Source organism: Phocoena phocoena, chromosome 1 (genome assembly GCF_963924675.1).
Source record: "Phocoena phocoena chromosome 1, mPhoPho1.1, whole genome shotgun sequence".
NCBI lineage: Eukaryota > Metazoa > Chordata > Mammalia > Artiodactyla > Phocoenidae > Phocoena > Phocoena phocoena.
Genome location: NC_089219.1, coordinates 45,142,242 through 45,158,044, shown reverse-complemented (window position 1 = coordinate 45,158,044; position 15,803 = coordinate 45,142,242). Strand labels below are relative to the sequence as shown.

The 15,803-nt window shown below is 44.7% G+C and overlaps 1 protein-coding gene across 3 annotated transcripts in view; it reads left to right on the top strand.

Annotated features, from left to right (window-relative positions):
- Positions 1 to 1,194: 1,194 nt before the first annotated feature.
- The window catches only part of YIPF1 (Yip1 domain family member 1), a 36,918-nt gene continuing 22,309 nt past the window's right edge, over positions 1,195 to 15,803 (top strand). The window contains exons 1-5 of one of the 3 annotated variants that reach the window (XM_065879333.1): positions 1,195 to 1,211; positions 3,604 to 3,685; positions 7,954 to 8,117; positions 12,815 to 12,895; positions 13,171 to 13,258. In XM_065879333.1, coding sequence (XP_065735405.1) covers positions 3,655 to 3,685; positions 7,954 to 8,117; positions 12,815 to 12,895; positions 13,171 to 13,258 — 364 coding nt within the window. In that variant the 5' untranslated portion in view covers positions 1,195 to 1,211; positions 3,604 to 3,654. Of the gene's footprint in view, positions 1,212 to 2,774; positions 2,881 to 3,603; positions 3,686 to 7,953; positions 8,118 to 12,814; positions 12,896 to 13,170; positions 13,259 to 15,803 lie in introns of those variants that run through there. The other 2 variants (XM_065879314.1, XM_065879322.1) reach the window with 2 other exon arrangements.

Genomic DNA, 15,803 nt, shown 5'->3' with positions numbered 1-15,803 from the left:
CTTCACTGATGCACGTGGGCCTTCTCTAGTTGCCGTGAGTGGGGGCTACTCTTCGCTGCAGTGCGTGGGATTCTCATGCTGCAGTGCGTGGGATTCTCATCCTGCAGAGCGTGGGCCCTAGAGGGTACAGGCTTCAGCAGTTGCGGCATGTGGGCTCTAGAGTGCAGGCTCAGTAGTTGTGGCGCACGGGCTTTGTTGCTCCACAGCATGTGGGATCTTCCCCGACCAGGGATCGAACCCATGTCCCCTGCATTGGCAGGCGGATTCCTAACCACTGCGCCACCAGGGAAATCCCAATAAAATTCTTAAAAAAAAAAATGTCTTCACATATTGCCAAATATCCCTGGGATCAAAATAGTCCCCAGTTGAGAATTGCTGTTTTAGTTAAACTGGTATAGTTATCTTTGATTCTTGTCTTGTTTTGAGCCAAAACTTACACATCATTATAATTAATATATCAATAAAACTTTTACTTCTGTTTCCAAGAGAAGAAATATATAGTCTAGGTGTTATCACTGCCCCGCCCCCCCGGCCTGACACACACACACTTATCATTAGCAATGGGGTTGTTGTTGCCATCTGACTGGTGAGGAGTCCGGTTCCAAAATTCCATCCTGAGGGCTGCTTTCTGGGGCCACTCTTGACCAACATGACAGTGTGGGTTCCTCATCTCATGTGAGTACTTTATTGGCAAGTGTGAGTCCAAGGATCAGAAGTGAAGGACAGGAGTTGTAAAACAGAGGAGAAAGGAGAGCTATTGCAAGGGGGAATTGCAATGCAATGGCGGAGGGGAGGAAGGAGAACCAGTGCAAGGGTGCAATTCTTTGTTGAGGGTGCTCTACAAAGAATTATCTAGTCGAATTGGCCACTTCCAAAGGCATTTGGTTGTTTGATCCTGCAAGACAGTTTGAAAGCTGTATGAAATATCTGAGGAGAGTCTGAGGGGAAAAAGAGAGAAGCATGTATTCATCAGTTACTGACTCCATCGGTCAAAGATTTGTCCCATGAGGCATTGACCGCTCCCCACTTCAGCACTTCTGGCTTGCACCTGTCCCAGTGCTGAACAGTTCCAGCAGTCCCATAATCCCAAGGTATCAAGACACAAGCCCTGATGCAGAAAGCAAGAAGCCCGAGTTATGGACTTGAGGTGAAGCTCACTTAGGTTACAGCTGCTGAAGCTGGAATAAGATCAGTGGTGGTGAAATAAGCAGCTGATGAAGCCAAGAGGATCTGCCATGGGGCATAAGAAGTGTTTGATACATTTGCACACCGAATTTGTGTGTTGCAATTCATTCATGGTACACATTCAACCAAAGTACCCTGCACATACATACGCTAACTTCAGCTTTCTCTTTTTTTTTTTTCTTTCTTTTTTTTTTTTTTCGTTACGCGGGCCTCTCACTGTTGTGGCCTCTCCCGTTGCGGAGCACAGGCTCCGGACGCGCAGGCTCAGCGGCCATGGCTCACGGGCCCAGACGCTCCGCAGCATGTGGGATCTTCCCGGACCGGGGCACGAACCCATGTCCCCTGCATTGGCAGGCGGACTCTCAACCACTGTGCCACCAGGGAAGCCCCAGCTTTCTCTTTATAAAATGAGGATAATCACCTCAACCTTGCTGGATTGTTCTGAGAATTAGAGATCTGCATGTATAAAGCCTGATCACAATGTCAGTTCAATAAATACGCTCCGTATGTGTGTGACTATTTTATTAGTCAGATGTAATAAGCCATTCCGATTGACCATAAGGGCCCAGTGTAGTGAGGCCAAAGTCAAAGGTTCCACCTTGTGTAGGCAGTGAATTTGGCTTATGCTGCTCAGCCAGCCAGAACTTGATCGCTCTACAGTTAACCTTCAGTGAGCAACTATCGTGTCCCTGGTTCTGGGCTGCCTTGAGGACCTGGAGACCAGAGTCATTCCTGATCCTTCCCCCCAAAGCACTCCCACGCCGGCAAAGATAGGCAAACAATAACAACTGCCATGGTTTAAGCAAGCACAGGGGACTATGGGCGCAAAAGAAGTCCTGGGAGGCGAAGGCAGGCTTTCCCTAGGTGGAGGAAAGGGTACCGACATCTGGAGGGCTGTGTAGGTGATAACCAAGCAAAGACTGGCGGCGGGGCAAAATGTTTCTCACCGGCTCACTCAGTGCAACTTCACCGTCGTTTACTGGGCCCCTGCTATAGTCGAGGTGGTGGTCAGATGCCGAGGCGGGGACAGAGCGGGGAGTGAGGCCAATCTCCAGTCACTCCTCACTGCTCCAAGGGCATAAGGTAGACCGTCGCAGGAGTGAAGGAACAAATTACCACACTTACGGGGGTGTCCCTAGGAACAGACATCATCCTTCCCGAGATCACTGATTCAACACTCGAAAACTAATTGACTCGTTCTCCCTCACTGGTTAATTAAATTTTTATGGCCAAAAAAGAATGGGGGGATTGATGACATTTTTTTCTTTTCACAATCGTCTTCCGTTACGCTACTTTATATTTCAATAAGAAAAGAGGTATAACCAAACATAAAGTAAACCCCACTCTCCAGAGAATTCTCTGCGCCCCCCACCCCCGGAGCGAGGTGAGCCGAGGCGGACCCTCTCAAGTCCCCACCGGTCCGCCCAGCGCCACCTGCCTCTTTAAGAGCCGAAGCCTAGCCCTTCGAGGGGCCGCAGAGGGAGCGAGCTTTGGTACAGTTGCCCGCAGAGATCTCGGGAAGCGGCGTCTGCGGGAGGTGCTGTCTTTTTAAGGAGGCGGGGCTCTGCCCGGAGGAGGTGGAGAAGGTCTGCCCCCCGGATCTCCGGTTTCCGGCAACTCGGCGGGACCAGAGCCTGCGCGCAGAATCTGAGGCCCGAGACTTCCTCACACCAGCTGGACGCCGAGCCCCGCGAGGTGAGGTGGAGGGGTCTGTGGGGCCGGCCCGGGACTGAGGGAGCTCGGGATCTCCTGCCCACCCGGGCCGCTGCGGCCCAGCTTCTCCTTCTAAAACACTGTGCGTGCTTCTTGGGTAGCTCTTTCCCAGACCGTCCTGGGCTCACGGTGCCCCAGGCTGTAGGGTCCCCATCACTCCAGCGCCTACTAATTGCTTCGCTATGCACTAAGCGCCTTACACTTACTTGCCTCAGTTAATGGCACCCAGTATCGTGTAAGTACAATTATGAACCCATTTTACAGATGAGAAAATTGAGGCCCCCCAGGAGCCCACAGTCTTACGGCCAGAAGCAGCAGAATCGGGAATCAAACCCAGGTCTGTTCGACTCCAGAGACTGTGCCCTTAACCACTGGCTAGGCTGACAGCCTTTGCTCTCCACTGCCCTCATAGACACCTGTCTCAAACCCCAGCCTCCCCTTCCTCATTCTTCCATCTCCAGGCTGCACCTGGCCCTTAAACACCCACACAGTGAGATTGCATGGAACCAATGGAGCCCCCCACCATTAGTTTTTTTTTATAACAGTTTTAATAGTATCTGATGCTAAATGGTTATCTTTATATAAACCTATCGGATCCCACTAAAAAAGGATGCAAGGAAAAGCAATACCATTTCTAATCCTGAAATAAGATTCGTTTGTAGATTTTTTAATGTTATCATATGAAATTTATTTATTTTTCCTTTTTAGAACTCTGTAAATTATCTTCCTAATAATTGGGAGAAGACCCTTGGCTGAATGGCAGCTGTAGATGACTTGCAGTTTGAAGGTACATCCGTTGGGTGCCCACCTTTTATGATCAGTATTTCTGCAGTCACAGCAGAATTTCCGTTGCTATGCTGGTGCATGTATTAAAGAAGATTATTTCAGACATCTTGGTAAAAGAATGTTTGCCACACTCAGGTTATTCTGTTTGTTCACATCAGCTGTTCTTATTTTGCCAAACAGCCCTTCAGATTGATAATATCATACACTTAGTGCAGTGATTACAGAAAATGTTTATAGAGTTCTTGCTTTAGTTCAACACGCATTTATTGAGCACCTGTTTTGTGCTTAGAATTCTACTAGATACAGGAGATCAAAAGATAAAGGGGAAGCTTTTTACACTGGTAGAGTAGGTAAAAGTGTAAAAAGATAATTATAATGAAATGTGATCAGGTCATTCCTTCACTGACTCAGTAAATCTCTCATGAGTGTGACCATGAACCAGGGAATTGTTCTAGTTACCAGGGTAGAAGAGTGAACAGTTTCTTCCCTTATGAAGCTCTCAGTGTAGTGAGGGAGACATTTATTTGTTAAATGATCATTTAAATATATATCTATAAACTATGAAAGTGCTGGAGGAAAAGTTCATAACTCATAACCCAGAGCCTGACCTAAGCTGGGGATTGACGAACGCTCATTTGCCTTGTAAACACTTGTATAGTATTTCCTAAATGGCAGGCAGTGTTCTAAGTGCTTTACAAATATTTACTCATTTACTCCTTATGTCAATTTTATGAAATAGTTATTTTATTCTCCCTATTTTACCAATGAGGAAACTGAAGCACAGGAAAATTAAGTCATTTGCTTAAAGGTTATAGTAAGTGGTAAAGCTGGGTTTGAACCCAGGCATCACAACATACGCTATCTTACTACTATCTAAGGAAGAGATACGATGTTTAAAGAGAAATCCACTTCATTGGCCAATACTGTCAGTTCCATCTGCAAAATACAACCAGCATCTGACCACTTCTCGTCACCTCTACCACTATCCCACCGTGCTCAAGGTCACCATCACCTTATGTCTGGATTATAGCCCTTACCTTCCTTCAGGTCTTCCTGCATCCTCCCTTACCCCCCTACAGTCTGTATTTTGCAGCCAGAGTAGACCTCTAAAACCAAGTCAGATCACGTCATTCCTTCTAAAACTTGCAGTGGCTCCCATCTCACTAGGAGTGGAAGGCAGAGCCCTTTCTGTGCTTAGGAGGCCCTACATGATCCAGGCCTCCACTGCCTCTGATTTCATCTCCTGCTACTCTAGCCCTTTCTCTCTGCCTACCCACATGGGCCTCATCACTGTCCCTCCTAGATGCCAGGTACACTAACAGCTTAGGGCTTTTGAGCCATCCTTCTGTTTGGGACATTCTTAGTCCAGATAGCCACATGGCTTGTTCCCTTGCTCTGCTTAAATCTCACTTCATTCCAGAGGCCTTCCTTGGTCATCCTGTCTGGGAGCACAGTGCAAGAAAGTTCAAGTGTAAAGAACAGCACGTGCAGAGTGCTTGAGAAGGGAGGAAGTGTGTTTCATTTTCTTTCCCAAGGAATTAAAAGAAGGCCAGAGTACCAGAGCACAGTTGGTGGGGGAGGCCTGTCACAAGGTGAGGTTTAAGAGGAAGCAGGAGCCCAGTCACACAGGACTTTCTGCACCGTGTTAAAGACTTGGCTCTCTAGAAAAGAACACAGGGTGCTGTGGGGGTCATGGAAAGCTTCTCCGAGGAAAAATGGTAGTGTTAAATGAAAACGTGAAGGTCAGGGCCCTGCAGGTGGGAGACATTGTGTCAGGAAAGGAACAGAGGCAAAACACAGCGTAGGATGTAGAAGCAGATAATGTTGGTGGCAGAAATAAGAAACATACCAGTCTTGCCCTCAAGGCACTGAGATGGACAAGAATAACCAATATAGAGCAGAATATGTGAATAGTCACGTGCGAGGTACACACATCCTACATTAAAATCAGACTTTCCATCTGCTGTTCTTCACACACGGAACACATTTTCTGTCTTCTGGGTCTTGCTCATCCCATACTCTTTGCCTGAGATGCCATCCCCACTGCTTCTGGCCATCCTTCTCATACGGCACCTTTTCCAAGTAGCCTTTCCTAATCCCATCAACTAGATGAGTTATCATCTCTTGAACCTCTTTGGACTTGATACCTCTAAAGTGACACTCTCTGTTCCTCCTTCTGGCATGTCATTTCCCCTGGTAAACTACTGTTTTTAAAATATGAAACTTAAATATATCTTCCTTGGACTGATTCCCTCAGGCAAAGTTATAACCATCTTTTTAAATGTCAGTGCCCTGTCCAGTCAGTAAATGATAGCAATAACAGTATTTATTATCTCATATCATCCTCAAAATCTCTCTGCGAGATAAGTATTTTCTACTTTTTATAGTTGAAGAAACAGAGACTCAGAGATACGGAGTGATTTGCCCAAGGTCATGGAGTGCTAGAGTCTTATCTTAAACAGAGGGCCCTCTCATTCCAGAGCTTCATGCTGCCAGAACATGGGGCACTGAAGCTTGAGTAGTTGTTACGGATCTGCCGCCTTATTAACTTCAGTCACTTTAATTCTCTCCATAAAACTATTTGCGTAGCTGAAAGGCAGTAAGATTGGGCTCGGTTATCCAAGAGCCCCATCCTGCTGCCATGAGTGTTCTGTTAACAGTGGTGCCCTGCTGGCCTCCTTCCTGAGTCCTGCCAAATTCCACAGCTGCCCTAAATTTTATCTAAGAGCAGCTAAATAAAGTTTGTTAGGATGCCCAGAGACAGAAGTCACAATCATTGCTGGTGGACATGAATAGGTGAGGTTCTTTTGGAGAACAGTTTAGCAGTATGGCTCAAGAGCCTTAAAAATGGTCTGCACCCTTTGACCTGGTGGTCACACTGATAGTGTTCATACTAAGGCAATAACCCCAAAAGCTTTCTCCTCACAGATGCCCCTTACAGTGTTATTTGTACTAATGAAAAACGAAAAGCACCCAAACATCCAATAACAGTGGAATAATTGTGTTAACTTGGGGTGTCTCTCTCCTACTATTCCCACCTCCAGCTGATGAACTGTTATGTAGCCACGTAACTGGTCATTTTAAAGACCGATATAATATGAAAAAAATAATTTTTTATATAATCCCTGGCAGATGGAGCAGGGTACAACATTGTTTACATAGTACTGTCACATCCTAAATCAGTACTTGGTACACTGTAGGCACGCAGTAAATATTTGTTGAGTGAACGATCATCCCTGGCATGAATCTACTCTATAGAGAAAAGGAAATACACCAAAAGTTAATAGTGTTTGCTTTTATGTGGATGGGACTAAGAGTGATTTTTATTCTGTTGTTTCTACTTTCTTTCTTTCTTTCTTTTTTTTTTTGCGGTACACGGGCCTCTCACTGTTGTGGCCTTTCCCGTTGCGGAGCGCAGGCTCAGCAGCCATGGCTAACGGGCCTAGCTGCTCTGCGGCATGTGGGATCTTCCCGGACCGGGGCACGAACCCGTGTCCCCTGCATCAGCAGGCGGACTCTCAACCACTGCGCCACTAGGGAAGCCCTCTACTTTCATTTTTGTCCTCGTGTTTTCCGTAGTGATTACATAGGACTTATTGGAAAAAGTAACTTCCATTAAGTTTTTTTGAACTTGAATCAAAGAAGAGAGGGTTAGATTGGTTACTTGCTACGGGCCAGGCACTCTGCTAAGGGCTTTGCTAAGGGCTTTACTTAAGTAATATTCCTAACTTTCCCAAAATTCCTGAAAATAAATATTATTCTCCCCATCGTATAGATGAGAACACTGAAGCTTATAGAGGTTAAGTTACTTACTCAGGCTTAAATACTTAGTAAGTAACTGAGCCAGAACTAAAATTCTGGTCTGACTTCAAATTCTGTTGTTTTCATAATCATTTTTCTTTGTCAGCTTGATTTCTAGATGAGATTTTTTTCAGAGCCTTTTGCCACTTGTCTCAGATAGGGTCTATAGCAAAGCTGAGGTTGTAACAGCTTATCTTTAAATTAAAAGTATGGCATGGGCTTCCCTGGTGGCTCAGTGGTTGAGAGTCCGCCTGCCGATGCAGGGGACGCGGGTTTGTGCCCTGTTTCGGGAAGATCCCACATGCCGCGGAGCGGCTGGGCCCATGAGCCATGGCCGCTGAGCCTGTGCTCCACAACGGGAGAGGCGACAACAGTGAGAGGCCCGCGTACCGGAAAAAAAAAAAAAAAAGTATGGCATTTCCAGTGTGGGTAAGGTCACTGATACCCTTGTACGCTAATTGATTTCAGAATTTGGTGATACAGCCACTTCTCTAGCAGCAAACCCAGATGCCACCACAATAAGCATCGAGGATCCTGGTGAAACCCCAAAACACCAGCCAGGACCCCCAGGAGGCTCAGGGAGAGAAGAGGATGATGAGTTACTAGGAAATGATGACTCTGATAAAACTGAGGTTTGAACTTGTCTTTTAAATTGTTTCTTTCTTTTAACTTTTTTTTTAACATCTTTATTGGAGTATAATTACTTTACAATGGTGTGTTAGTTTCTGCTTTATAACAAAGTGAATCAGCTACACACATACATATATCCCCATATCTCCTCCCTCTTGCATCTCCCTCCCACCTGCCCTATCCCATCCCTCTAGGTGGTCACAAAGCACCAAGCTGATCTCCCTGTGCTATGCAGCTGCTTCCCACTAGCTATCTATTTTACATTTGGTAGTGTATATAAGTCTATGCCACTATCTCACTTCGTCCTAGCTTACTCTTTTAACTTTCAAAAACCTGGCTCATGCATTTATTCACTGTCTCCTGTGTGCCAGGTAGAATGCCAAGCAGTGGCAACACGAAGGTAAATCATGTAAATCGAGGTAAATCTGCCTTGGGGGAGAAACAGACAAGCGAACAGACCATTGTTACCCATGGGAAGCATGCTGGGGTTGTGGGAGCAGAGACAAGGGGGTTACAGAAGGCTTCCTGGAGGCAGCGACATTTAAACTGAATCTTGTTGAAAGAATAGGCGAACCCAGGAAGAAGGTGTGGAAGGTGATCTGGGCAAAGGGAACAGTTTTGGTGAAGTCACAGAGGCATGAAGGAACATGGTATAGAAAGCACATCTTCCATCTTCATGTACATTGGGAGCAAAATATAGGTGGAGACAGGAGATGAGGCTCACAGATAGGCAAGGACTCAACCCTCTGAGTATGAATTGTATTCTGAAAACTGTTGGGAGCCATTGAAAGATTTTAAACAGTATGACCAGATACGTTAAAAGATATTTAAGATACAGTGGCCCTGTGGAGTATGAGTTGGTGGGAGACGGACTAGAGGCCAGAAAACCAGGTAGGAGACTGGTGAAGTGGCCTGAACTAGAACTGGATACAGATGTTTAGCAGATGGGCTCACTAGGACTTGGTGGAAAAGGGGTGAGGAAGAGAGGGAGGATTCTATGGAGAGTTCTAGGTTTCTGCATCCGGTTGAATTTTGAATATCAGAGCTGTTTTTGATCACAAAAATTTACTTCCATGTACACTGTTGGTGCATTCCAGAAAAACAGTATTTCTAGTAATATTTTATAAATGGATCATGATCGTGATTCACTAGAGGAGTACTCAATTTATAGCAGTGTGTTCACAGGCTCATGAAATAGTGGAGTGGCAAGTGTTCTTCGTGGAATTCCATGAAATATCAAAATAAGTACCAAAGTATATGTCAAATTAAATAGCATTGTGTACTAGATATTGTGGCAAGAGCTCAGACTTAGGAGCCTGAGTTTGAATCCAGGTCTGGCCAGTAGTAATAGCTCTGTGGTCTTGGATAAGGTACTTTAATTTCCCTAGACCTGATTTCCTCATTGGAAATATAAGAAAATAGTATACTGACTATTGTCATCATTATCATCACAACAGCTAATATTTATTCAGTGTTTAATAGCTGCCAGGTGCCATTTAAAGTTCCTTACTTGGATCATCTCATTTAATCTGTAAAACAACCCTATGCAAGGAACTATTCTCAGCTTCATTTTGTAAATGAGAAACCGGAGGCACAGAATTTAAGTGACTTGCCCCAGGACACACAACTGGCAGGTGCAGATGGAACTTTAAAGCAAGGCACTCTTGAGTCCCTCTGTATTAGAGTAGTGTATGTTAAGTGCTTATCAAAGTTGTTGGCACCCTCAGGATACAGGAATGATTTTTAGTATAACTGAGTGTATTAATTAGTTGCGGTTCTCCAGAGAAATAGATCAATAGGATATGTATATGTAGAGAAAGAGATTTACTTTTTTTTAAAATTGGTTCACATGATTGTGGATGCTTGGTGAGTCCAAAATCTGATGGAGGATGCTGGCAGGCTGGAGACTCAGGAAAGAGAATTTGAATCCAGAGGCATTGTGCTGGAGAAATAGGAAGAGCTGATAATTGCAGATGAAGTCTGAGGGCATCTGCTGGAGGAGTCCCTCTTGCTCAGGGGGTCACAGCCTTTGGTTCTATTCAGGCCTTCACCTGATTGGCTGTGGTCCACCCATATTATGGAGGGCAATCTGCTTTATTCAAAAAGTCCACCAATTTAAATGTAAAGCTCATTAAAAAACACCCTTACAGAAACATCCAGAACAATGTTTGATCAAATATCTGGCATCATGGCCCAGCCAAGCTGACACATAAAATTTACCATCACACGGAACAACAGCAGCCATCAAAAGTTTAAGAAGAAATGTATGGGGGAAAAAAATCTTAAAACTGAAAACATTATATCCATTCAGGGAATCGGGAAGAGGTTACCAATATTCTGATAGTGACAGAATTTCTTGACCTAGCTTATGGAACACGGGTCTCTGGTGTTCAGTATCTTGCAATATTAGAGTTGGAAAGAATCTACAGTTTCCTCTACAATAAGTCCCCTACATACAAACCTTCAAGTTGCAAACTTTCAAAGATTCGAACGTGTGTTCGCATGTCCAGTCATGTAAGTTCATGTGTCTGGCGTACATTTTCACGTGTGTGCATCCTCTACAAGTGTTTGTGCTTCTGTGAACTTTACAGTACTGTATAGAGTACAGTATCTTTATTTCAAGCCCAGGATGTCCACAAGCAAGTGTAAAAGCAGCGGTGATATAGCTTGTACAGTACTACCCAGACATCACTGGATCGTTTTTTTAAGAGGGTAGATAGAATTGAATCCAGCAAGGAACCAGAACCTGTGCCATCAGTGGCAGGAGTGAGTGAAATTGCACCTTGCCCTCCGTGTCCTGTTGCTGAAGATCCTTCAGCTCTACCGTCTCCCACCTCTCCCTCCTCCAGTCAGTAACTCTTCTTTTTTTTTTTTTTTTTTTTTTTTCTTTGGTTCGTTTTTTTTTGCGGTACGCGGGCCTCTCACTGTTGTGGCCTCTCCCGTTGCGGAGCACAGGCTCCGGACGTGCAGGCTCAGCGGCCATGGCTCACGGGCCCAGCCGCTCCGCGGCATGTGGGATCTTCCTGGACCGGGGCACGAACCCGCGTCCCCTGCATCGGCAGGCGGACTCTCAACCACTGCGCCACCAGGGAAGCCCTAACTCTTCTTGCCTGTTCACTCAGTGCCAGCCCCTGTATGCTGGCTGTTATACTGTACTCCTGTACTTTTCAAGGGACTGTGCTGTACGATTAAAAATGTTTTCTTGGGCTTCCCTGGTGGCGCAGTGGTTGAGAGTCCACCTGCCGATGCAGGGGACGCGGGTTCGTGCCCCGGTCTGCGAAGATCCCACGTGCTGGGGAGCGGCTGGGCCCGTGAGCCATGGCCACTGAGCCTGCGTGTCCGGAGCCTGTGCTCCGCAACGGGAGAGGCCACAACAGTGAGAGGCCCGTGTACCGCAAAAAAAAAAAAAGTTTTATTTTTTGTGTTTGTTTTTCATGTATTTGTGTGAAAAGTATTACAAACCTATTACAGCGCAGTACTGTATAGCCGATTGTGTTCGGTGGGCACCTAGGCTAACGTTGTTGGACTTAGGAACAAATTGGATTTCCAAACGCACTCTCGGCATGGAACTTGTTCGTATACAGGGGACTTACTGTATTTCAGCTTCCCTCTCAAGATATTAATGCTCTCCGTGGTCTGTCAGAAAGACAACACTTGAATACCTCTAGGAGCAGGCCGCTCATGACCGTGTAAAGCAGCCCCTACCACTTTTGGAAAACTTTAATGGTGGAAAATTTTTCCTTTACAGTGAACAAAAAATATCTGCCTATAGTACCTTCCCTCGTCTTGCAAAGGTCCTTAGAGTGCATCTGTACTTTTTGCTGTATGAATCCTCTTCAGATATCTGAGGATGGCAGTCACACTTCCTGGCATGGGGCGTGTATTCTTCTGTAGAGAGCTGTGCTCTTGGTACAGGCGTGGCCCTCCTAGTGCGCCTCTTCTAAATAGGAATTTTGGTTTTTTGTTAGAGCAGTATATTTTAGAGTGAGTCAGTATATCAGATTTTTGAGAATTCAGGTGGTGATAGTAGTGAGGATGTTGAAGCGGAGGAAGGGGAAAAGATATTAACACTGACTGCCTTCTGTAGGTACATGTTTGTGTGTGTATATACATATATATGTTGTTTTGCAGAGTAATTAAGCTAGTCCTTCCTATTATCCTATAAGGTAGATCTTGTTACCTGTACTTTTTATTTCTTTAATTATTTTATATATTTTTTTGCGGTACACGGGCCTCTCACTGTTGTGGCCTCTCCCGTTGCGGAGCACAGGCTCCGGACGCGCAGGCTCAGCGTCCATGGCTCATGGGCCCAGCCACTCTGCGGCATGTGGGATCCTCCCGGACCGGGGCACGAACCCGCGTCCCCTGCATCGGCAGGCGGACTCTCAACCGCTGCGCCACCAGGGAAGCCCACCTGTACTTTTTAGATAAGGAAGACTGAGATGAGTCTAGTGATTTGATGAAGCCATCCCCTAGTGAAGGGACCAGGATTTGAAACGTTTTGGTGTGTCTTCAGAACTGATGCTTTTATGTCAGGCTGAGAATTGGGCATGGCTGTGGTAAAATTGATTGATGAATGCAGAAGAGTTTTGTCTTTCGTACATCTTGATTTTCCATTAGACCCTCTCTCTTTCTCTGGGTAGCTAGAATAAGGAAATTGCTTCTGTGTTCATTACGTTTTTTATTTTACCTCTGACAGTTACTTGCTGGACAGAAGAAAAGCTCCCCCTTCTGGACATTTGAATACTATCAAACATTCTTTGATGTAGACACTTACCAGGTTTGTAATCCAGATTTACCTTTCTTTTGTCGTATAATGCAGACTTGTTCCTTCTATGGTTAAACAATCGAGTAACGTGAAAGGTTTTGTATACTGCATATGGTCTTCAAAAGTAAAAGGTCAATTAGCATTTGAAAATACTAAATGAAATAATAAAAATAATACTAAATAAATAATAAAAGCTCTAATCACTGAGTTTCAGTTTTGCAGTGCAAACTTATTAAACTTTAAGAAAAAAAATCTTCAGTAGACTTAACTGCTGTGCTGTTTTGCAGGTCTTTGACAGAATAAAGGGGTCTCTTTTGCCAATACCAGGAAAAAACTTTGTGAGGTTGTATATCCGCAGCAACCCAGATCTCTATGGTATGTGTAGTGCTGTTTTGATTCTTTTCCATGTCCCAGCTAAGCCCAGGTGAGTGTGCGGGTTGCCTGGAAAGTCGGAGAAGCGCACTGTTGGTGGGGCATGTGGTGTTTTATTTGACTCTTCTGAGCTTTGGTAGCAACTGTTGCAAAGAATTTGGAGAAAATGCAATTGTATTTCTGTTAATGCGCTGATGACAAGTAATAGTATGTCCTTTGAAAGTCTTCAAATGACATTACAAATTCAAGGCACATTAAGTCACTTGTGTAAGAGGAGATCGTTGATTTTAATTTTAGAGGATTTCGTGGTGGGGGTGAGTGTGGAGGAGCTTCTCTCATGCTTATTCATGATGTGCTGAGTTCCAGCTCTGCACAGGCTGGCTTCCCCTTGAAAGTCTATAAGAGGATGGGCCAGGGGATAATGTCATTCCGACCTCCCTGCTATCCGAGAAGGGATCAGAGGTCCATCCAGTGATCCTGAAGGGAAGGGTTCCAACAACGGTGGCCTGTGTTTGAGGGGAGAAGAGAGCCGGCGGCTCTGAGTGCTTCTGTTTGCAGGTGCCGTACGAGAGACTTGGTGCACACGGGCACACTTAATTCTTTCTTTTTTTTTTTTTTTTTTTTTTCACACTTAATTCTTGCATCGACATTTGGGTAGGTATTATTATCCCTGTTTTTCAAAAGAGGAAGCTGGTGCTCAGTGGGGTTCAGTAATATATATGCTCAATCCTAAACATTAAGTTTCAGAGTGATTATACTTGTTGATTATAAGAGGAAAAGGAATTCAGGAGAATCCATTGTGTGCCAGTCACTACATACACTCTTTAATCCTTTTCAACAAGACTATGTATTAAGTACTCTTATCCCTGTTTTCCATGTGAGAAAACTAAAACTGGGATTTGAGACATCATGGATGAACTTGGAGGGTGTTAATGCTTAGTGAGGTATGTCAGACAGAGAAAGACAAATGCTGTATGGTATCACTTATATGTGGAATCTAAACACTAAAACAAACTAGTGAATCTAACAAAAAAGATACAGACTCACAGATATAGAGAACAAACTAGTAGTCACCAGTGGGTAGAGGGAAGGGAGGAGGGGCAAGATAAGGGGTAGGGGATTAAGAGGTACAAACTAGTTAAGTATAAAATAAATAAGCTATAAGGATATACTATGCAGCACAAGGAATATAGCAAATATTTTATAATAACTATAAATGGAATGTAACCTTTAAAAATTGTGACTCACTGTGTTGTACACTTGAAACTTACATAATATTGCAAATCAACTATACATCAGTTAAAAAGTAAAAGTAGGGAATTCCCTGGTGGTCCAGTGGTTAGGACTCTGAGCTTCCACCGCAGGGGCCACGGGTTCAGTTCCTGGAACTAAGATCCCGCAAGTTGCACAGCATGGCCCCCCCCCCAAAAAAAAGTAGAACTAGCTCCTAGTTCAGTTTTATGTAAAAGTCCCCATTTATTCTATTAGACCGGTGTTTTTAAGCTACAGAACCTTTTCATCAAATGGCACGGATGCCCAATATTTAAAACCAGTCAAAGTGGAGCAGCTCTGATGGAGGTTGAGGAAAGTCTCCCTTCCACTCAGCTTCCTCCTTCAGGGACAGACACAGAAGTTCCATCCAGATGTCCATGGAATTGCTGGAGCTCCAGTGAGCATAGTGTGAAAACCATTGCCTTGGCCCAGGCCTCTCAGCTAAAGGTTGCCAAGGTGGCATTTCTTTCTAGCTCTCATTCATCCTTACTTCTAACCTGAGAACTTCTTGAGAAGCAGACTCTGTGTGTGAGGAATCCACGTCGTCAGCACATGGCAGAGGGCTTGGTGCAGAGTAGGTACTCAAACAGTTTTTGAGCACCTTATTTTGTGCTAGAGACTGAGGATTCAAAGATAAAGTCATGATCTCCATCCCCAAGGAGAAAGAAGAGAGGGACCCAGCGTTTGTTGAGCACCTAACGGGTGCCAAGCATGGAGTTCAGCACTGTTTTACTGTGTTACACTGTTTTATTTCCCACGCTCCAAGGTAGCCTTATCTTACAAAAGAGAAAAATTGAGGTTTGGGGAGGACAGCCTGCCCATAGTCACAGAGTTAGCAACAACAACAACAGTAATAGCAAACACACATAGAATGCTTGATATATTCCAGACACTGTTACTAGGGAACAACCTGTATTAACTCATGTAATCCTCACAATAACCCCAACTTTATGAGGTAGGTACTATTGTTATCCCCATTGTATAGATGAGGACACTGTGTCGCACAGAAGTCTAGCAACTGGCCTAAGATCACGCAGCTAGTAAGTGGCGGAGGATTCAAATCAGTACTGTAGCTCATAATCCATATTCTTCATCACTGTGTTTGGCTGTCTCTCGTGACAAGGCCAGGATACAAACCCAAAGCATCCTTCTTCCCACAACAGTATTAATCTCATGAGCCCATAGACGTGGTTAAAAAAAGAAGGTACAATCTCGGTAAAGTGTTTTCTAGCAGAGAGGGCTGAGCCTCGTGGGGTGGGTTGGAGGAAAATGGTCA